Here is a 22,797-nt window from a genome sequence, read left to right on the forward strand (position 1 = left end):
AAATTGGGTGAGAGAGTAGGTGAACATCTAAATAACATTGCTAAGGCTTGGGTAGAACATCCCCTGTCCAAGCACTTTAAACAATATCATTCGTGCAAAATGCAACAGGTAATGTTCATTGGCCTTGAAATAGTATGGAGGGACCCAAGAGGAGGGGATTAAATCGCAAAAAATGTTCAGACAGGAAAGCCAATGGATATTCAACCTCAACACAATGGAGGGGGTTGAATGAGGAGTGGTAGATGTTTGTGTTTTTAAGATAGAGATTGGGGAGCCACCCACATTCCTGGGGAGCGACCTGATAGATACATTATGATAAGAAGCCATATAGTAGTATAGAAATTTGCATAGGTTGTATGTAACAGGTGTTACAACACTAAACAGATGTATGTACGATGAAATGAATAATAGAAATAATAATTCCTTTTTTTTTGGAAGCCGGGACCTGAACTCAGGTCTCCTGTGTCAGAGGCGGAGCCCATAACCACTGCACTATCCAGAAATGAAAAGAATTGATGTGCACTACATGGACGCTTTGACTCTTCACATATACAACTATGGGATTAACACAAGTGGACTTAATGGTAGTTCCCCTTCAGGAAAATGGGAGGGATGTACACAGCAGCCCTGAGGACTATAAAAATGGTGGAAATTGAGGTATTCTGATGAAGATTGCTGGTTTTGCAATCGAAACATGTCGATCTGAGAGCAAAGAGGGCACCCCAGAGGTTGTATGATTGACACCCACCAATCTGAGCAAACTGCGGACACACACTTACGCTGGAAGTGAAAGAGCAGAAGCAGAGAAGCTGTGGAATGCAAGCGCAACCACAGGGGACTCCTGTGGGAAGTGACGTCACTACCGAGTACTGCCGGCACGCCAGGAAGCTGCCGGAAGGGTTACAGAGAATGGCGTAGGCTAACGGGGCACTCGCAGAGGAGAACGGGCCCTCAGACGCTGACACATAGGCCACCGGCCAGGGCCTTAGGGAAGGCATACTGAACACGCAGGGGAACCGTGAGTAAACGGAGGAATACTTCCAGGGAAGAGAACACTGTCAGATACGTGCATTGTAGATAGATAATACATTTCCCTCTGGACTTTGTCAATCTATAAAAAATGTGTCCCATGTATATATTGAGCTTAAAGAACTGAGTATGCAGTTACAGTGTCACTGATCCACTTGAATTAATGTGACCTGTATGGAATACGGTGCATTTGTATATTGGCTTTCAGGACTGATGTAATTTGGTACATTGAAAGTAAGCAGAGCTAGCAACAGGAATCAGGTGGCTCCCGTATGCATGTGATCAATGTGTGAGTGTAACTCAGATATAGGCTGTTTTTTTTAGAATTGATGTAGAGGAGTGCAGTGTATGTATACAGTGGAGACTACAGCCTCTTTTTTTTTTCAATACTTTTTATCCTTTTACAATTATTTTTATATCTCCAGAATTATAATAATTAGCAATAAAGCTTTTCTACTCTACATAATATTGGTGGTGACATAAAGTCATTATAGATTGCGTAACTAACCAATAGCGCCTCCTTCATAGTTTTTTATCAAAGCAAAATCTATTGCAAAATTGTTCTGAAACAATTTGGACGTCGAAACACGATGCAATTTCTTATTAGATCACCGGTTGATCTGATGGAAAATTGTACCGTGTAGATGAGGCTTTAGAGATAAAAGAAAAATATCTGCAGTCTGGAGAGTGTAGTGACTAATAATGATGCAGGAGAAAATTTAACTAAATCTAAATCTATTAGCCCTTTCTTACAAGAGTTTCTTCTTAAGGTGTGTATACACGCACAAAGAATGTCACCCACAAGAACTGAGACTTGATCCCTCAGTATACAGTTTAGGGGCGAGTGTGGTACAGATGTGTTCTGTTGCTATGTAGGGGGAGGAGGGATGACTTCATGGCGTATGACGGAGCTGCTTTCAGCGAGTGGGATGAGTAGAATTATACATTCGGCTGGCTTGATTGGGCACCCCATTTCTCTCAGAGATGCATCAGGTAGGCTGTACATGCTAGATTATAGGTAGAGATGGACCCTCGTAGTGCAGCACCAGGCAAACTACGACCACGATGAGCTGTGAATCCGGCCAGCCACTGGGTGGCCTCCTGGCCGGATTCCTCTCCTCCCTCCCTCCTTATAAAGTTGCGGGTGATTCATGCTAAAATAGATGCAAAATCTGTGTGCAGCCAATAGATCCCTCTCTGATCAGATTCGGTCAGAGAAGGATTTAGCGGATGGTCCATCTGGTGGCTGTCTATAAGTATATGGTTGCCTTTAGGTCTGGTACAGGAGAGGAGCTGCGGCCAACTAGCAATCATGCCGATCAATTTCCCACTTAGTGACCCATCAGTTGCAAAAGTTAAGATACCATAGACATTTGTAGAAAGACTTTTTGGTGGATCCTTTGTTTCATATAAGTTTCCATAGTTTCCTGTATAAATCAGCTGCACATACAAGATCTTCTCAAAAAATTAGCATATTGTGATAAAGTTCATTATTTTCTGTAATGAACTGGTAAACATTAGACTTTCATATATTTTAGATTCATTACACTACAACTGAAGTAGTTCAAGCCTTTTATTGTTTTAATATCGATGATTTTGGCATACAGCTCATGAAAACTCAAAATTCCTATCTCAAAAAATTAGCATATTTGATCCGACCAATAAAAGAAAAGTGTTTTTAAAACAAAAAAAGTCAACCTTCAAATAATTATGTTCAGTTATGCACTCAGTACTTGGTCGGGAATCCTTTTGCAGAAATGACTGCTTCAATGCGGCGTGGCATGGAGGCAATCAGCCTGTGGCACTGCTCAGGTGTTATTGAGACCCAGGATGCTTCGATAGCGGCCTTAAGCTCATCCAGAGTGTTGGGTCTTGCGTCTCTCAACTTTCTCTTCCCAATATCCCACAGATTCTCTTTGGGGTTCAGGTCTGGAGAGTTGGCAGGCCAATTGAGCACAGTAATACCATGGTCAGTAAACCATTTACCAGTGGTTTTGGCACTGTGAGCAGGTGCCAGGTCGTATTGAAAAATGAAATCTTCATCTCCATAAAGCTTTTCAGCAGATGGAAGCATGAACCCACTTTTGAACCAGAAACAGCGGCAGAGGTGCCTGACCTGGGCTACAGAGAAGCAGCACTGGACTGTTGCTCAGTGGTCCAAAGTACTTTTTTCGGATGAAAGCAACTTTTACATGTCATTCGGAATTCAAGGTGCCAGAGTCTGGAGGAAGACTGGGGAGAGGGAAATGCCAAAATGCCTGAAGTCCAGTGTCAAGTACCCACAGTCAGTGATGGTCTGGGGTGCCATGTCAGCTGCTGGTGTTGGTCCACTGTGTTTTATCAAGGGCAGGGTCAATGCAGCTAGCTATCAGGAGATTTTGGAGCACTTCATGCTGCCATCTGCTGAAAAGCTTTATGGAGATGAAGATTTCATTTTTCAACACGACCTGGCACCTGCTTACAGTGCCAAAACCACTGGTAAATGGTTTACTGACCATGGTATTACTGTGCTCAATTGACCTGAACCCCATAGAGAATCTGTGGGATATTGTGAAGAGAAAGTTGAGAGATGCAAGACCCAACACTTTGGATGAGCTTAAGGCCGCTATCGAAGCATCCTGGGCCTCCATAACACCTGAGCAGTGCCACAGGCTGATTGCCTCCATGCCACGCCGCATTGAAGCAGTCATTTCTGCAAAAGGCTTTCCAACCAAGTATTGAGTGCATAACTGAACATAATTATTTGAAGGTTGACTTTTTTTGTTTTAAAAACACTTTTCTTTTATTGGTCGGATGAAATATGCTAATTTTTTGAGATAGGAATTTTGAGTTTTCATGAGCTGTATGCCAAAATCATCAACATTATCACAATAAAAGGCTTGAACTACTTCCCTTGTAGTGTAATGAATCTAAAATATATGAAAGTCTAATGTTTATCAGTACATTACAGAAAATAATGAACTTTTTCACAATATGCTAATTTTTTGAGAAGATCCTGTATACTTGATGCAACATATCTGGGACCAATTTACCTGCACCCACAAAATGACAGAGGAAATGTCTGTGGATCAATTGTTATTGATCTGAAGAAGATTTCACCTATGAATAGGACAATCTGATCATTTTGATTGGATTGTTTGTCAGTCAGGAGTAAGGTCCACTGAGTCCTTGTAGAAGAGGGAAGACGTGAGCAGGAAGAACTGGCCCTGTTTATTTTAGCAGGGAATTATAGCAACAGGAATAGATTTTCAACCTGTCTGTTCGATTGGTCTTTTTCTGAATGGCCACCTGGGGCTATTTGCTATATTCAATGACAAGAAACTCATTTCATGTCACTAGGCAAATTGACACTATTAATCCATTTTCATCCCTAGAGCAATACGTTGTGTGTTCAGACAAACCTGACATGAGGAAATTACAGAAAGAGTCATTGCTGACTGACTTAAATACTAATTGCCTTACTTTCTTGCTTTTTAATACTATCTGAAGTTAGAAAAGAAAGAGTGCTGCTGACTAGTTCTACCTTGAAATACCTCACATTTTTAGTTTCAAAAGGATTTTATTGAAATATTTAGTTGGTTACAAAGTCGCTTTTCAAAAAGCCCTTAGCAAAGGGCATAACATAACACAAACAGCATAGAAGAATGGTAACACAGTCTACTCAAAACGAGAGTAGTGAAATGTCAGATAAACATTATAGGTTGGTTACAAACAGTCAGATGATTTAAAGTTACTATCCGGGTGAGTACACAGGTCATTCTGCGGTACCACAGAATGTTACTCAGAAAGAAAGGGCACAAGAGCGAAGACCCAGCGTATGAGAGCAAGAAAGCCAAGGCTGGAAATACCTCACATTTTTGAAATCCTTTCTGTATTTTTGGTTTGGGATTTGGGGGTTGGGGGGAAGCAGCCTGTCCACGATGAAGAGTTCATGGAGGAGTCACTACTGTTTCTTATCTGAGGTCAGTGTATATTGCATGTGGTGTGGTGTCCAGCAATAACAGTTGTTTCTTTCCAAGCCTGGCTATTTGTGACTTTAATTCCATTAGCCAGTTCATTGCTGGGAGGTTTGTGCAAAGTGATAACGTTTCTGAGGATAAAGGGAAGCTCAGGACTTGTCTTCTGGATATGTCTAAAAGTGTGTTCACATCTATAAATGTATGACTAATGTCGTCTATCTGGGTTTGGGACCCTTGGGCAACATTGCTGGGCCAGGCTGTTGGGACCATTGGGTGATATCGCTATGCCGGGTTGTTGGGACTATTGTGCGACATCGCTAAGCCGGGCTGTTTGGACCTTTGGGCGACATCGCTGGGCCTGGCTGTTGGGACTCTTGAGTGACATAGCTGGGCCGGGCTGTTGGAACCCTTGAGCGACATCGCTGGGCCAGGCTGTTGGGACCCTTGGGCGACATCGCTGGGCAGGGCTGTTGGGACCCTTGGGCGACATCGCTGGGCCTGGCTGTTGGGACCCTTGGGCGACATCGCTGGGCAGGGCTGTTGGGACCCTTGGGCGACATTGCTGGGCAGGGCTGTTGGGACCCTTGGGCGACATTGCTGGGCAGGGCTGTTGGGACCCTTGGGCGACATCACTGGGCAGGGCTGTTGGGACTTTTGAGCGACATAGATGGGCCGGGCTGTTGGGACCCTTGGGCAACATCGCTGGGCCGGGCTGTTGGGACCCTTGGGTGACATCGCTGAGCATGGCTGTTGGGACCCTTGGGCGACATCGCTGAGCCTGGCTGTTGGGACCCTTGGGCGACATCGCTGAGCCTGGCTGTTGGGACCCTTGGGCGACATCGCTGAGCCTGGCTGTTGGGACCCTTGTGCGACATTGCTGGGCCAGGTTGTTGGAACCCTTGGGCGACATCGCTGGGCCGGGCTGTTGGGACCCTTGGGCGACATTGCTGGGCCGGGCTGTTAGGACCCTTGGGCGACATAGCTGGGCCAGGCTGTTGGGACCCTTGGGCGACATCGCTGGGCAGGGCTATAGGGACCCTTGGGCGACATCGCTGGGCAGGGCTGTTGGAACTCTTGGGCGACATCGCTGGTCCAGGCTGTTGGAACCCTTGGGCGACATCGCTGGGCTGGGCTGTTGGGACCCTTGGGCGACATCACTGGGAAGGGCTGTTGGGACCCTTGGGCGACATCGCTGGGCAGGGCTGTTGGGACCCTTGGGTGACATTGCTGGGCCAGGCTGTTGGAACCCTTGGGCGACATCGCTGGGCAGGGCTGTTGGAATCCTTGGGCGACATCGCTGGGCAGGGCTGTTGGGACCCTTGGGTGACATTGCTGGGCCAGGCTGTTGGGACCCTTGGGCGACATCGCTGGGCCTAGCTGTTGGGACCCTTGGGCGACATTGCTGGGCAGGGCTGTTGGGACCCTTGGGCGACATTGCTGGGCTGTTGGGACCCTTGGGCGACATCGCTGGGCAGGGCTGTTGGGACCCTTGGGCGACATCGATGGGCAGGGCTGTTGGGACCCTTGGGCGACATCGCTGGGCCAGGCTGTTGGGACCCTTGGGCGACATCGCTGGGCAGGGCTGTTGGGACCCTTGGGCGACATCGCTGGGCCGGGCTGTTGGGACCCTTGGGCGACATTTGTGGGCCAGGCTGTTGTAACCCCTTGGCGACATCGCTGAGCCTGGCTGTTGGGACCCTTGGGCGACATCGCTGAGCCTGGCTGTTGGGACCCTTGGGCGACATCGCTGAGCCTGGCTGTTGGGACCCTTGGGCGACATCGCTGAGCCTGGCTGTTGGGACCCTTGGGCGACATTGCTGGACCAGGCTGTTGGGACCCTTGGGTGACATCGCTGGGCCGGGCTGTTGGGACCCTTGGGCGACATCGCTGGGCCGGGCTGTTGGGACCCTTGGGCGACATCGCTGGGCAGGGCTGTTGGGACCCTTGGGCGACATCGCTGGGCAGGGCTGTTGGGACCCTTGGGCGACATCGCTGGGCCGGGCTGTTGGAACCCTTGGGCGACATCGCTGGGCAGGGCTGTTGGGACCCTTGGGCGACATTGCTGGGCAGGGCTGTTGGGACCCTTGGGCAACATTGCTGGGCCAGGCTGTTGGAACCCTTGGGCGACATCGCTGGGCAGGGCTGTTGGAACCCTTGGGCGACATTGCTGGGCCAGGCTGTTGGGACCCTTGGGCGACATCGCTGGGCGACATCACTGGGCCTGGCTGTTGGGACCCTTGGGCGACATTGCTGGGCAGGGCTGTTGGGACCCTTGGGCGACATCGCTGGGCAGGGCTGTTGGGACCCTTGGGCGACATCGCTGGGCCGGGCTGTTGGAACCCTTGGGCGACATCGCTGGGCAGGGCTGTTGGGACCCTTGGGCGACATTGCTGGGCAGGGCTGTTGGGACCCTTGGGCAACATTGCTGGGCCAGGCTGTTGGAACCCTTGGGCGACATCGCTGGGCAGGGCTGTTGGAACCCTTGGGCGACATTGCTGGGCCAGGCTTTTGGGACCCTTGGGCGACATCGCTGGGCGACATCACTGGGCCTGGCTGTTGGGACCCTTGGGCGACATTGCTGGGCAGGGCTGTTGGGACCCTTGGGCGACATCGCTGGGCAGGGCTGTTGGGACCCTTGGGCGACATTGCTGGGCCAGGCTGTTGGAACCCTTGGGCGACATCGCTGGGCAGGGCTGTTGGAACCCTTGGGCGACATTGCTGGGCCAGGCTGTTGGGACCTTTGGGTGGCATCGCTGGGCCTGGCTGTTGGGACCCTTGCGCGACATTGCTGGGCAGGGCTGTTGGGACCCTTGGGCGACATCGCTGGGCAAGGCTGTTGGGACCCTTGGGCGACATCGCTGGGCCGGGCTGTTGGGACCCTTAAGCGACATCGCTGGGCAGGGCCGTTGGGACCCTTAAGCGACATCGCTGGGCAGGGCCGTTGGGACCCTTAAGCGACATCGCTGGGCAGGGCTGTTGGAACCCTTGGGCGACATCGCTGGGCCTGGCTGTTGGGACCCTTGGGCGACATTGCTGGGCAGGGCTGTTGGGACCTTGGGCGACATCGCTGGCAAGGCTGTTGGGACCCTTGGACGACATCGCTGGGCCGGGCTGTTGGGACCCTTGGACGACATCGCTGGGCCGGGCTGTTGGGACCCTTAAGCGATATCGCTGGGCAGGGCCGTTGGGACCCTTGGGCGACATCGCTGGGCAGGGCCGTTGGGACCCTTGGGCGACATCGCTAGGCAGGGCTGTTGGGACCCTTGGGGGACATTGCTGGGCCTGGCTGTTGAAACCCTTGGGCGACATTGCTGGGCTGGGCTGTTGGGACCCTTGGGGGACATCGCTGAGCCTGGCTGTTGGGACCCTTGGGGGACATCGCTGGGCAGGGCTGTTGGGACCCTTGGGCGACATCGCTGGGCCAGGCTGTTGGGACCCTTGGGCGACATAGCTGGGCCTGGCTGTTGGGACCCTTGGGCGACATCGCTGGGCCTGGCTGTTGGGACCCTTGGGCGACATCACTGGGCCTGGCTGTTGGAACCCTTGGGCAACATCGCTGGGCAGGGCTGTTGGGACCCTTAAGCGACATCGCTGGGCAGGGCTGTTGGGACTTGAGTGACATAGCTGGGCCGGGCTGTTGGGACCCTTGGGCGACATTGCTGGGCAGGGCTGTTGGGACCCTTGGGCGACATTGCTGGGCAGGGCTGTTGGGACTTTTGAGCGACATAGATGGGCCGGGCTGTTGGGACCCTTGGGCGACGTCGCTGAGCCGGGCTGTTGGGACCCTTGGGCGACATCGCTGGGCCGGGCTGTTGGGACCCTTGGGCGACATCGCTGAGCCGGGCTGTTAGGACCCTTGGGTGACATCGCTGGGCCGGGCTGTTGGGACCTTTGGGAGACATCGTTGAGCCGGGCTGTTGGGACCCTTGGGCGACATCGCTGGGCTTGTTTTGTTATCAGGAAGATGGAGCATTGCATGCCTAACGTCACGTAGCAGGCTGGGGAGCTGTGTGCACTATAGACTCGGCCGTGGCTCAGCTAAGTAGATCCGCCTGGCAGACTGATTGCGGGGCGCGGGTCGGGGGCTACAAGACACATGCCTGCTGGTTGGATGACGTGGTAGTTATCATCCATCTCAGCGACTTTAATCATGAGTGTGTACGTAGCTTAACTTGAAGAGCCTCATTAACATTATTGCCCCTCTTAAAACGCCGCAGAACCGTGGTTGAAAACCCCCTCAATCACCCCAAACTCACAGGGGTACATCGCGGGCTCCTTTCGCATAGAGGCAGCGCAGCTCTGCCTCTCTGCGCGTCAATCAGCCCGGATCGCCGCCTCTCCCCCGCCCCTCTCTGTCTTCCTACACTGAGAGGGGAGAGGCGGAGATACGCGCTGATTGACGCACATAGAGGCGGCAGCAAAATCCAAAACCAGGATAGGCGTGGATTTTGCCTGCCGAGTAAGGGGTGAGTTTGGGGTGATTGAGTTGGTTTTCAGCCGCGGTTCTGCAGCGTTTTAAGAGGGGCAATAATGTTAATGAGGTTTTTAAAGTAAAAACCTCATTTTTGGGAGACTTCAGAGTCTCTTTAAGAAGAATTGCATTGGTTTCACCTACTTTTCATATTTTTTTTTAATTGCAGAGTTTATTTTAAACAGAAAATGAAAAATGATCTCCCAGGAGAAAAAAAACTTAAGAGAAAAATTGAATTGCATATGGGCCAGAGAGTGTATTTAACTACTTTCACCTCCTGGACGTAGAAGCTACGTCCAGGAGGCCATGTGCGCTCCCGCGTGCTCCCGGCCACGGATCGTTAGCCCAGGAATCAATGAATCGGGCCATGGTGCCCGATCACTGATTCCTCTCCCCCGCAGAAAAAGCGATCGCTTCTCTCGGAAGCCTTGCTTTTTCTGCCTCCTACGTCCCCCTACGTCCCTCTAAGCGTACATGTTAACAAACCTAAGGTTGCCATCTTGTGGCCAAAAAGTAAAACTACATCTACATAAAAAAATAAATAAACATATATTTACATTAAAAAAATTACTATTTACATCACACCTTTCCAAAAATACTATAATAAAATGTTTAATAATAAAAAAAAACATTATAATAAAAAAAACAAATATTTACCTAAGCGTCTAAACTTTTTAAATATGCATGTAAAGATGAAGTATTTCTATTTTTTTTTTAATATAAGCTTGTAAATAGTGATGGATGCAAAACAGAAAAAATGCACTTTTATTTCCAAATAAAATATTGTCGCCATACATTGTGATAGGGACATAATTTAAACGGTGTAATAACCGGGACAAATGGGCAAATACAATATGTGGGTTTTAATTATGGAGGCATGTATTATTTTAAAACTATAATAACCGAAAACTGAGAAAAAATGAATTTTTTCAGTTTTTTTCTTATTCTTACTGTTAAAATGCATTTACAGTAAGGTAGCTTTTAGCAAAATGTACCACCCAAAGAAAGCCTAATTGGTGGCGGAAAAAACAAGATATAGATCAGTTAATTGTGATAAAGTTATATAGGCTAATGAATGGGAGGTGAACATTGCTCGGATGCATAAAGTGAAAACGACGGAGGGCTGAAGTAGATATATTAACTTTTATAATGTATTTTTACACTCACTATTGTGTTAATGGTAAATAGCTTTTTCCAGACAGACCCCAGCCATATACTGTCTTTTAAGATAATTTTTTACTTAGATACTGTAAGTGAAGTACTGGTAATCTGCATCCCTAATTATCGCTTGACTCATTGAAATGTGTGAGCTAGTAACATTTCAAGGACGAAGTGCCTATTTTCTTTGGCACCAGATTTAATTGTGAATGTAAGGGTTCACATGCATATTTTGATTTTCAGCATCAATTAAATGGTCAATTTAATCATAATGATCGAATCTGGCAGACATCAATCCTGCAACATGGCCACCCAATCGTTTGGTTGAAAGGATTGATCGGGCATGAAGGAAAATCTCACTTACAAGGGCTCAATCTTGGTTGCAGAGGTAAATTTCAGGAAGACTGACGGACCCCTGACAGGTATCCCCCAAGTGTATGTGCCCCCCGGGACCATGGTGAATGTTGCATACTCAGCTGCCATGCCAGCATGACTCCTCACCCCTCCTATATCCGGCTTCTTTTTAAATTGTCACCACAGGCGCCTGTACCATGTGACATGATACTGATGTCACCACATTTGCCAGTGTCGCATGGGCAAATCAAAAAGACCCCGGGGGAGGGTGGGGGGGTTGTTGGTCAAGGTACACATACACTCGGGGGAGGGGTGCCTGTTTGGCCACTAACTCAATCTTGCCTCTTTACTATAATCTTACACAGAGAGAAGACAGTTAATTGGCACACAGGACCAAAAGACAGCGCTTGCAGCATGCAACTGGAATGTTTCTCGTGCAACTACAAATGAGGTGCATTAGTATTAGACTGAAGAGACAAGAAGTGGACACAGTGAAAATGTTATCGGCCAGCCGTTAATGTTGAGTAGTAGGGGCATCCTAGAGAAAAATAAAATCGGGAGCCCAATAGCGCAGTATGTTTTTATATACGGGATATCAGCAGGTAAGGTAAATGTACTACTCACAAAGGTGGGTTGTAGAGGGGCAACCGACCACAGGAAGCAGGTAGAGACAACTCTCAATTCCACTCAGGGTGGTCCAGCCGGACTTGGGTGTGGTCGCTCTCCTTGGTAAAAGTGACAGATTATCATTATGGTTTTAACCATGTGTGGTCTGTCTAGACCCCTCCAACTATGTTGGGGGTACGTAAAGCACAATTTGGGTAAAGAGGTGCCCCACGTGAATTGGATTAAAAACAAAACGAGACAGATTGAAAAAATGAGGTGGTTTACCTCAATGATGGGATCTTTGTATAGACAAAGAAATATTTATTTACATACAAATTTCCTTGCCTATACAAAGATCTCATCATTGAGGTAAGCCACCTCATTTTTTTCAATTTTATCTTGTTTTGAATCCAATTTTATTCACACTGGGGCGTCTCTTTACCCACATTTAGCCTTTAACCACTTAATGACAAGCTGATAAAAACGTCCTGCTAGAGCCTCTTAATGTCAGACAGTACTGATGCCGCTGTGCGCATGCACGTGCACGCATGCACACTCCTACGTGTGCACGTGCAAATAGTGGGAAAGAAACAAAAAAGAAAAAATACACCTTTATTTCCAAATACTATATTGTCACCATACTTTGTACTAGGGACATAATTCAAATCTTGTGATAACTAGAACAAATAGGCAGATAAAATATGTGGGTTATATGCACAGTAGCAATGTTCATATTAAAACTATAGGGGATGAAATTAGAGAAATAGTGTATTTTTTAATTTTTTCCTTGTTTTTCCCTTTAAAATGCATAGAAAATAAAGTAATTACTGAAAACAAATATCAACCCCAAAAAGCCCGATTGGTGGTGAAAAAAACAAGATATAGATCATTTCATTGTGATTAGTAGTGATTAAGCTATTGGCAAATCAAAGGGATGAGCACTGAAAGGTAAAAAATCGCTCTTGGGGTGAAGTGATTAATGTTGTTCAGCAGGTCCAACCTAGGGAACAAGTCCTCCCTATTTTACGTGGAAGACACACCACATCTTCAGAGATCAGAGGACAAATGAGGGTCGCAGCAATGAGGCCAGTCCATATAATCTCATGTATAGCGAGGACTCAGTAAGAACCTTCATACCACATGTTTAGAAGGTTTTATTCCCTTGTATACAGGGATAATTGGAAGCAATCAACTCCCTTTCAATTCATTGTCAAAACGCATAAAAACAACCTGTAGGAACCAATCATGGTATGTTTATATCTTATGTAATATAAAAAATATATGTTTATATATTTTAAGATGTTTCTATGAGTTACTGCACTGTGTTCTTTGCATTACTTAATAAGTTCATAATAAAGTACTAACAATATTCACAACAATGTTGGCTAAAGAAAGAGAAAACCATGAGTAGATTTTGAAGCAATTCTGTATTTATTTATGCAAGCACATTAGGTCAAACACAGAATACCCTGCTTCACAGTACAGCTCTGATTGGACAAGCTGGTGGGAACAGAAAATAAATACCCAAATAATACAGTCATGGAATATTTCAGCTTAAAAGGCAGAAAAAGTCATGAAAAACAGATGTGCATGAGAAGATCCCCAGTACTGTGAAACAGTGATAAGTAACTGCAACACTGAGTATCCCTCTGTGACTGACCATCATACACCAGGAATCCGATGAGAGAAGCACTTTCCTAGGAACAAACACTGTGAAACTTTTCTTGTAGAACTGGGACAATGTTGTGTCTGTGACTTTCAGGCTACTTCATTCCAGGCAGTGACTAAACACGATTGGTGGCCCTAATCTAGATGTTACTGCTTGTCAATAGTAAAGGCTCGTACACACGCCCAAACAATCTGTCCAACTATCATCTAAACTTGGTCTGTCGGACGTCAGTTGGGCATGTGTACGTGTAAACAACTTGTGCGGTTGGTCATTTTGGGCTTGATTCACAAATCCGTGCTGTTTAGCACGGGTGTGCTAAACAGTTAGCACGTGAAGTGCCGTTCGTTGACTTTTGCGCGCGCAAGTGCCACGATCGCGCAAATCACGGCACTTTGCGCGCGCAAAAGTCCGCGAACGGCACTTCACGTGCTAACTGTTTAGCACACCCGTGCTAAACAGTTAGCACGGCTTTGTAAATCAAGCCCTTTGTGCAGTTGGTTGTGCATTATGTTGAATGTGTGTGTGAGCCTTAAGGCTCATACACACATGCAACTTAATGCACAACAAACTGCACAACATGATCAGGTGCACGACTGGTTTACACGACAAGTACTTGCACATGCGCCGATCAACTAAACAACCAACTTTAAATACTGCGTTCACACCAAGTCTGCATTCAAAAACAACAAGTTGTTACTTGTACACACGTGGCCAACCCGCAATGTAGTTGGGCAGGTCGATCCTCTGGTTGGATTGGGCAAGCCACCTGTTATCAGTTGGACATCGTGTCTTTTGCCAGCGTACACACGTATCAACTATCATCCAACAGACCAAGTTTAGATAATAGTTGGGCAAAATAGTTGCACATGTGTATGAGTCTTTAGGAGAGAACTCATGGAGAAGCATGTGATTTGTTTGATCAGCTAAGATCTGCAACTTTTTGATTGGCTGTACTGTCACATCCTGTTTCAGCACATGATCAAGACTACCAAATCAGACTTACTTATCTATTACCTGACCAAACTGATGACATGCTTGACCATGAGTTCTCCTAGACTTGACTGCTTGCCAACAGACAGTAGTTAATTGGTTCCGGAGAATAGTTAAAAATAGTCACAGAGGCGGTAAACGTTTACCATGAACCTCAGCAGTAACACACAGTACTGAAATCCATCGTGCCTTTCAGAGTATGCCAGAATGACTTCTAACCAGGGTACAGGGGACACTCAGAACAAGCTCATTACTGAATGTTTGCTTTGACTTGCAAACCCACACAATACCTATCCTTTGTAATTAGAGTTGTCTTGTATCTAAAGTGCATACAATTGTTCATTTTCCATTTATACTGCTTCTAATGTTTCTCTAAGACTCTAGAAGGCCTTCAGAATTAATGAAACCACTGAAAACCTTTTCCTTGACAGATATGTAGACACGCAGGGTTACAGCCTACAAGCATTCATTCATATAGAAAGCAGACACCGCGGGACCACTTTTTGTATTGGTAGGTACAACTAATCACATCTACTCAGCAAAATTCTGCCCAGGGTCTGCTGTCATGTAAATAATACCCCAACCTAGATAACTTTGCGTGGCCACATAGTCTGAATAGCAATTCACAAATCTTGGGGGTGTGAAAAGAATGATTATGATAGAGATTAGTCAGATTGTGTGACTTCAGAGTATAGCTTCACATGGAATCATTGGATGGCTGGATTCTCCCATACACTGGCAGATTTACAAAAGACAGACACTCCACATACCACAGCCAGTAAGTGAATACTTGGATTAATAAAAACAATCCTGAACATTAATAGAGCAAAATGCTGCAGCATGCTGGAAATTCAGTGTGACCTATATACTCCATTTTGGTGTACCACAAGGGGTCATCTTGGTACGATTGCTTTGATTATCATTTGCATTTGCTGAACTGTAACAGGACAATATAAAAACTTTGGCCAACTTGGAGGGGGGCTGTACTCAGATCATCTATTACGGGGCTTCCCAAAGCTTCCCTCAAATCCTATGACCAGTGCAGGTCATACTGGCAACCATAACAGGAATTATTAGCGGATCAGCAGCTGTGAGTTAAATGATGGTTGCTGTGTAACATCACAGGACTGGTTGAGTATTATGAACGATGCTCTTTATCTGAACAGTAATTTATTGAAGGTTTAAATGAGTACCTGTAGGGGGAAAAAGTGCCCAAAATGGGTCCTCCCCTCAACAGAGGGAAGTATCTGGATAATCCTGAGGCTTCCACTGTCCTTCTCCACCAGTCTGTTCCAGCACTGTGACCACTGGAGAAGTCCTTGTCAATGGCACACGCATGCACGGTAGCAAGGATCTGATTGGGCTTGACTTTTTCCGCCAAAGCCCAATCGGGTCCATACTACTGCACAGGTGCAGTGCAGCAAGCTTCAGGGGGACACGTCGCTGGAACGGTGAGGTGGAGGGAGATGGGGAAGCCTCTGGAGGGTCCAGAGGTTTCCCTCTCTCGAAGTATCTTTCTTTTTCATTTGCAAACCTCATAGGTTTGCTTTAATTTTCAGAAATGCGTCGTCCAGTCATCAGATCCCTAACAAAACTCTGTGACGGTGGATGTCGCCACTACAATGATGAATCTTCTTCACTTTACTTACTGCAACACTAATCACCTGTGTATATTTGAGCTCCTATCTTGTTGCAACATGAGGACAGACTTGGGAAATGCAGGTCCTGGGGACTACAGTGACAGTTCTGTCTTCAAGAAGTTCTGAAGTTCTGACTGCCAAAGCCACAAGTTTATAAAGGCAATACAATACAATCAGAGGGTGCTTTTGTAAGAGTGCAAGTCAAAGAAAACTTGGTAATTTTATTTTAATTAGCGAGTGTCATTTAAAAGGCACCTTCATTGCATCTAAGAGCAGGCGATGTAAAAGGTCACAGTTCTTCGAGTTACTTTCTGTGACTTGCGGTGACTTGTCTTTCCATATGGATTTACAGATTGTTGAAAGAAAGAGTCTTAAAAGGCAAAATCTATTTTAGCAATGTAATTGCTGGTTTTGTACTGCTCTATAGACGGTGTGGCATGGGTAATTACTACCTCAGCTTAGCAGCAAATGGTTTTTGCATGGGCAGACAGAGCTGATATAAGTTATAAGGTCTCTCTGGGCCCATTAAAAATCCATACATTTATAAACACCCATCAATTTTAGAGAACAGGGCCCTGCCCTTACGTATAATAATAGCATATATGGGCTTAACCCTTAAGTGAAAAAGGCTCCTACAGTGCATTTATTACTCTGTACTCAAGACAGATGTACAAATCTGCATCCTGCTTTTTGGCCATTCCAGCAGCAAAAGGATTCATTCATCATAAACAACAAAAATAAGAAAACATGTATCCCTTTTAGATTTCTCCTTTTTTTATAAGTGCTTACTGCATGAAATATATATTTATAGAATTATATTTATATACTGGTATTTTTCAGACTTGAAAAATGTTATATACAAAAATCAGCAGACCCCCAACCAGCGAGGACTGTCTTCCTGACTAAAACATTCTGCACAATACAAGAACAAAAATAAAAAAACAACACAAATCCCGTGTGTGTGCTTCAGGCGTCTGGTGAGTCTTCCTCAGGCTCTGTTGAGAAGCGTTGACCTGTGGGGAAAAGCAACACAAATACATGATGAGCAACAACGCAAGCCTAATAACACTGACATACACACATTTTGGTTTTACGTAAAGGAAACTGTACTGAGGGTAAAAGTAGCCACTATTCATACACTAACTGATTATTTTACCTTTAGATTTGTTTCTAAAATTCTAATTACAATCAAACACAAACACTTTTGGTTGTGTGGTCAATAAAAAGTAATCAATTTCAGGCTGAAATTTGTCAGTCGAGCAGTATGGAAAATTATAGTCGACTGCACAGAGTTTGGCTTTCCTTTCGAACTCTTTTGATTAACTTTAGGTCGATTTACTGCTTCTGACCATGTGTATTGACATTGATCTCATTGCAAATTTGAGTGAGATCTCAGCTATGCACTTTTTTTTTACTGCAACTTCACTCTGTTCACACGCACAGCTCTGTATGGTGTTGCTGCATTCTGGTCAGCTCTTTATACTAATTGGTGGACTCTACACTTATATATTATAAGTGTAGAGTAACTATATTGCCCTTTCTAGCAATTTCTCCAACTATATATATTTTTTGTTCTACTTGATCTGCACTGTTTATTTTGTCTCCTACCTAGGTATTGGATTGGTGTGGTTTTTTGAGGCATAGGTTTTAACACATGCATTTACATTGCCGTTCTGCACATTCTGGGTTGATTTACATATATATTTATTTGATTGGGTGATTTCTATACCGTGGTTATTTTGATGGTGCTTGTCCAATCTTTGGTGTGGTTGATCAAAACAGTTAATCAATAATTTGGGTGAAATCTATCCAATATCACTACCAGTGTGTGGGGCTTTGATAGATTTCTTCTCAGTTGACAATACTGTATTTGTTGATCAATAAAAAAATCAATTGTTCTGATTGGCCAAAGCACTGTGAATGTTTGGCTACCTTAACATGGAGGATGTTGCTGATAATGTTCTACAAATAGCAGTTTGCTGGTTCTTGGACTGACTTCCTCCTTCATTACTTGTCAATGGCTCCTGCCATCTCTGATTACTGTTTTGTCTTGTAGGATCAATTACTTAATATTGATCCTTCAGGTGTTATTATAAACTCACAGATGCCCCCCCCCCCCCCCCTCTTCCAGATCTGTTTTTAGCTCAACCCAGTTGGCACAAAGTTATGCTGCTTCTCTCTTCATAATATGAAACATCTGAAAGACTTCTATAGATTGAGAGCCTGCCAGTAGAGCAAGAATAAAACTAATTTCTTAATATAAGAGCAAAATCTTTATTTCCGCGCACGCTCTGACTAATATCATCCTATATCTGCTGAATCCTCAGGTCAGTGCTGATGTAGCATTACAGCTTGGATTCCAATATTCTATCCATGGTTGTAACAGGAGAGCTGACTGTACCTGAGAGTCTTCCAGCTGTCCTTCTCCATGTGATTATCTGGACCCTCATTTTCAAAAGAAGCCATAAAGAGAGCTACAAATGTGAGAGATAACTGCTGTTAGTTGTGTTTATCATATAAGTAGTGCATTACAGACATTGAGTTATTTCTTATTTGTTTTCTGGGCCTTTCTCGCTAATGCTAAATTCACATGATGCCATTTTCCATCCGATTGGTGGGAATTGGACAATTATTTCCCAAATGTCCGACCAGCTCCTGTTCGATAACGGGATCGATTTTGCAAAGCTCTCATGGGAAAAATTGATCCCATTATCGGTCGAGAGCAGTTTGGACAACTGCCCATCAAATTACCAGGTCGATCAGACAGGAAATTGAGTCGTGTGTACCCAGCATTTATCAAGGTTCTCCAGGGATTCTGAATTGTCTATCATTAAGTGAAACTTATCTGCCTCTCTCTGCTGGGTCATAGCAGATCACAGTGAGGCCTCTTTCACAAATGACAGAATTTGTAAGCGAATTATATTTCTGCAAATTCGTGTTTGCTGCACATCTAATGCAAGTCAAAGGTATTGCATTTGTTCTGTGTATTAAAGGGGCACTATTGCTAGTTTGATCTTTTTCAGACCCTTTAACATACATATGTCTCTTTGTAGTAATGTTATGGCACAGTATATAGTCCAAGATAAATGTAATTGTTCACTGCCACTAATGATTTATAGCCAGGCAGTCACGTCAGCAGCTTTCCCTTTCCGACGCCAATGCAGGACTATACCATTGTATAGTAGGGAGGCATCTGTTATCGATGGTAAGAGCTGCCGTTATTTGAAAGCTGAGCAAGCTTATTTACCTTTCTCCGCCTTGTAACTGCACTAAAGTGCAGTTACAAGGCGGAGAAAGGTAAATAAGCTTGGGCAGAGAAAGGTAAATAGGCATTGCTTGGGCGGAGAAAGGTAAATAAGCATTGACGGCTGTATCGATCGAAACCCGATTGAACGTGTTCAAAATAATCGATCGATTCCGCGATTTAGATGGGAAATCGCAACGTGTGTACCCAGAACAAATCTATGTAGTAGAATAGTAAACTGAGTGACTATTGAATGGATACTATAGCCAGTTCCCTTATATTGCACAGAAATGGTAAGTTTGGATGAAAAAGATTGGACCGTTAGTGGTCACCTTTATATAACTAGAAACATCTTAAAGGGTAAACAAAGTAACAATGTGGCGTGATGAGATGAACATGTGAACATATAGTATCAATCCTATTTAAATCTTGCCTGTGTACACTTTTTTGTATTATTTTTGTTTATTGCTAGGGCTATTAAACCAGTACTTTATCTTTGCAGTTGGAGAAGTCAGACTGCAGTGGCCGTTCTTCTAAAACATTTGCATCTCTGTGCAAACATTTATGGCACCAGGACAGTTCCATAGGTTATCATTTCTCTGTGTGGGAGCTGAATGAGCAGCAAAAATATAAATGTGCCATTAAGCAACGCTAAGACTGTTAACCTTTTAACCTAAAATAAAAAGATGGGATTCCAGGAAAGTTCTGTTTAGGATTACCACTATACATACAATTACGGTACTTGTAAGTTTTATTTCAGGTTTGTTGCTTTAATGTAATGGCAAAAGTTTTGACACAGACAATGCAATTTTTGTTTATACATCTGAAATGCAACCAAATATAACTAACTGAATCAAGTGGAAGGTCATTTTTGATATAGGGAGACACATTTATTTTGTATTTATATATCATTAGGCCCCTTGTTTGCATGCTTGTTCCAGGAGAATAATTCTGAATCCATTATATTAAGACTACTAGCATTACAGCCAGGCTACTAACATTTTTCATGTCTCTATGCACCCTGTAATACGTTAAAATAGAAACATATTTGCATGTAGGTAAATTAATGTCGTCTCACTGAAAAATGAAGTGTGAAAAGTGCTTATGGCTACTAGGACTGGCATTACATGCTTAACAAGGCCCCAGGCACTATACGAAGGATTTAATTAATCCAGCAGGGATGTTACCGTGGTGTCAGCTATAAAGCACGACAGGTTACATAACAGTTGCCTAAGTAAAATAACTAAGCGTGTTATATTTGTCTGGTCACAACAATCCATTAATAGTAAGTGTCATGCTTGATGAATTATTTTAAAATTAGCTAACCCTAGAGAGAGAGTGCCCCATTCAGGGCAAAGATCTCCGCGCACACTCACCTTCCTCTGTGTAGATGGGGGTCGTGAGAAGGTAGGTCTGAATTTTCTTGTCTTTTTCAAATGGACATTCCACCTGCTTCCAGGTCAGGAAATCATGGATCTGCCTGGAAATCTCCATAAATTTCTGCCAAGGGGATACAGAGGTTATTGCCATACAGAATATAATGAATGGCTAAACACAAATAAGAAACAATTTATGAGGCCGACAAGTCTGCCTTTCTCTTGATTGGGGTCACATCAGTCCTCATTACGTACAGAACTGTGCAAGACTGACACACATGCAATACAGTAGAATGTGATATGACACAAAGACGGCTCAGATTCACTCATTGATTACAGCCATGAGAAGTGCTCTATCCCCCATGTGCAGAGAGGCATATAAAATCAGAGGAGAGACATAGCTAAGTTGGGCTGTAAGATGCACCTCCCATATCTTTCCCAGGCGCATGTTTGTCATGTGACACGTAAGTGCTGGAGACATGAGAAGTGGATGGGGGGGGGGGGGGGGAATCAGACCATCAGAGCAGGTAGCCTCTCTGCAGCTCCCCTGCATCACTCTGCACGTTGGGTAGGGAAGACATACTGACAAGGGTCACAATGGTGGCATATTGAGTGGATGAATTGGTGACACTGGAGAGCCATATTTTTGGCACTAGAGGGACGTAATGGTGGCAGTGTGTTATACTATACTACAGTGTGTTTATACTATAATGGGGAGCAGTACAACAGAGGCACTATAATGTGAAGGCTCGCTGGTATCCAGTATAGGAGGGATGTTACTGACCCCAGTGACCACTAATGTACAAATAAAAAGGCACTTGGAGGAGTGGGAGGTCGCAGGGAGGGCAGATAAACCACTGCTTTGTCTTATCGCTGTATCACTGATCACATGCAGTCCAATGTGTGCCTTCATCCCCTGTGATCAACATTTTTTTTTTTGAGTTTTTAAACAGCTGTCCTCTCTGAGGTTCTCTACCCTGACATACAGCTATAGCTCCTCAAAATAGCTGTATTTTTACCTTAAAGTTGATGTGCCCATTAGGTAAGCGATTGGAATGGATTTTGTGCATGAAGAAGATGTCTTTGATAAACAGATTGAAGACCGGAATGACTATTTTCTCCCGGCTGCTGTTGGCACTCTGGGACCTTTGTGTTGCCCCCTGGAGTGCTGTGCGGTAATTGCAAAAATTGCTTGATGGGTCCATATGATGCTGCCAAGAATAAATATAAAAAAAACAATGGTTCAGCAAAAACAATATTGCATAAATACATCAGCATATAAGCACACTTTCATTACAAAGTATCACATCTGTTATTTATTTATTTATTTATTTCTAAATAGTATTGCAATAACCATTCTCAGATGTAGAGAAGATAAAAAAATGTTTTTTTTTAAACTGGGATAGAAATAGCTTGTCTAGGTGTTCCTAAGTGCTGCTGTGTACCGTCCTCTATTTATCTCTTCCTTTAATGTTTCAAAAGTGTCTCACTAATGGGTGTCAGAGACTGGCATCGGAACCAGTAAATTATGGGGGGGAGGGGGGGAGGGAGATCCCTCTCCCTACATCTGTTAACCCTGTGTGTACTTTTTAGTTTTTGCATGTGACAGCATGTCTCATTAACTGCTGACTTTCTCTCTGAATAAGATGCATAGCATAAGCACAGTAACATGTGAGGCTTTCAGGGAGAGCTGAAGTGTCTGAGGAGAACTGGTGTGCAGTACTAAGCAGAAATAAATGCATGTCTTATCTGCTAGTAAACACTCTATGTGAAAATCCTGCCTTGGTGTCAGGTTTCACACACAATAGTTTTTTTGTTTAGTTTTTTCCTATCAAAGAAAATTAGTCTGTAGTCTTTTGAGAGATACAGAGACCAGCACTGGCAGTGATGCTACATTTCACATAAAAAGAATCACATCTGCTAATGGATGCAGCTAAAATCTACAGAAACCAAAGTACAGCTTTTACCTCTGATTTTTAATATGAAAAGTAGGAACAGCTATTAGAAAATACTTAGACATTACTTGTAAATTGTAGTTTTAGAACACGTGCTTATTGATAGTTGTCCTTTAAGCATTCAGTTATACATTGCCACAATTAATACTAGCCATAGATCTTGTAGCTATAAACAAACTCTTCCTTATGAAATCTATTTTAAAACAAAAATAACTAGTGATGACTCCATTCGCCCCATACAAAAGTTAAACAATACAAATAATGTCTCGAATGAAGTTTTGTGCATGACCACTAGATGGTGCCATGATCCAGTCTACAGCTAAAGACACAATTACTATATGCTACT

At 44.6% G+C, this 22,797-nt stretch overlaps 2 protein-coding genes across 4 annotated transcripts in view; both read right to left on the reverse strand.

Moving 5' to 3' along the window:
• Positions 1-7,200: 7,200 nt before the first annotated feature.
• LOC137536765 (putative uncharacterized protein DDB_G0290521) lies at positions 7,201-7,809 on the reverse strand. The gene has a single exon (XM_068258972.1). It carries the CDS (start codon positions 7,807-7,809, stop codon positions 7,201-7,203), a length of 609 nt encoding a protein of 202 aa, XP_068115073.1.
• Positions 7,810-13,674: 5,865 nt separating this feature from the next.
• Positions 13,675-22,797, reverse strand: part of RASGEF1A (RasGEF domain family member 1A) — a 588,936-nt gene continuing 579,813 nt past the window's right edge. For all 3 annotated transcript variants that reach the window (XM_068255490.1, XM_068255489.1, XM_068255488.1), the window contains 4 exons: positions 21,516-21,707; positions 20,497-20,620; positions 18,278-18,350; positions 13,675-16,889 (listed from right to left, as the gene is read on the reverse strand). In XM_068255490.1, coding sequence (XP_068111591.1) covers positions 16,865-16,889; positions 18,278-18,350; positions 20,497-20,620; positions 21,516-21,707 — 414 coding nt within the window. In that variant the 3' untranslated portion in view covers positions 13,675-16,864. The remainder of the gene's footprint in view (positions 16,890-18,277; positions 18,351-20,496; positions 20,621-21,515; positions 21,708-22,797) is intronic.

The sequence above is a fragment of the Hyperolius riggenbachi genome, chromosome 10 (genome assembly GCF_040937935.1).
Source record: "Hyperolius riggenbachi isolate aHypRig1 chromosome 10, aHypRig1.pri, whole genome shotgun sequence".
Lineage (NCBI taxonomy): Eukaryota > Metazoa > Chordata > Amphibia > Anura > Hyperoliidae > Hyperolius > Hyperolius riggenbachi.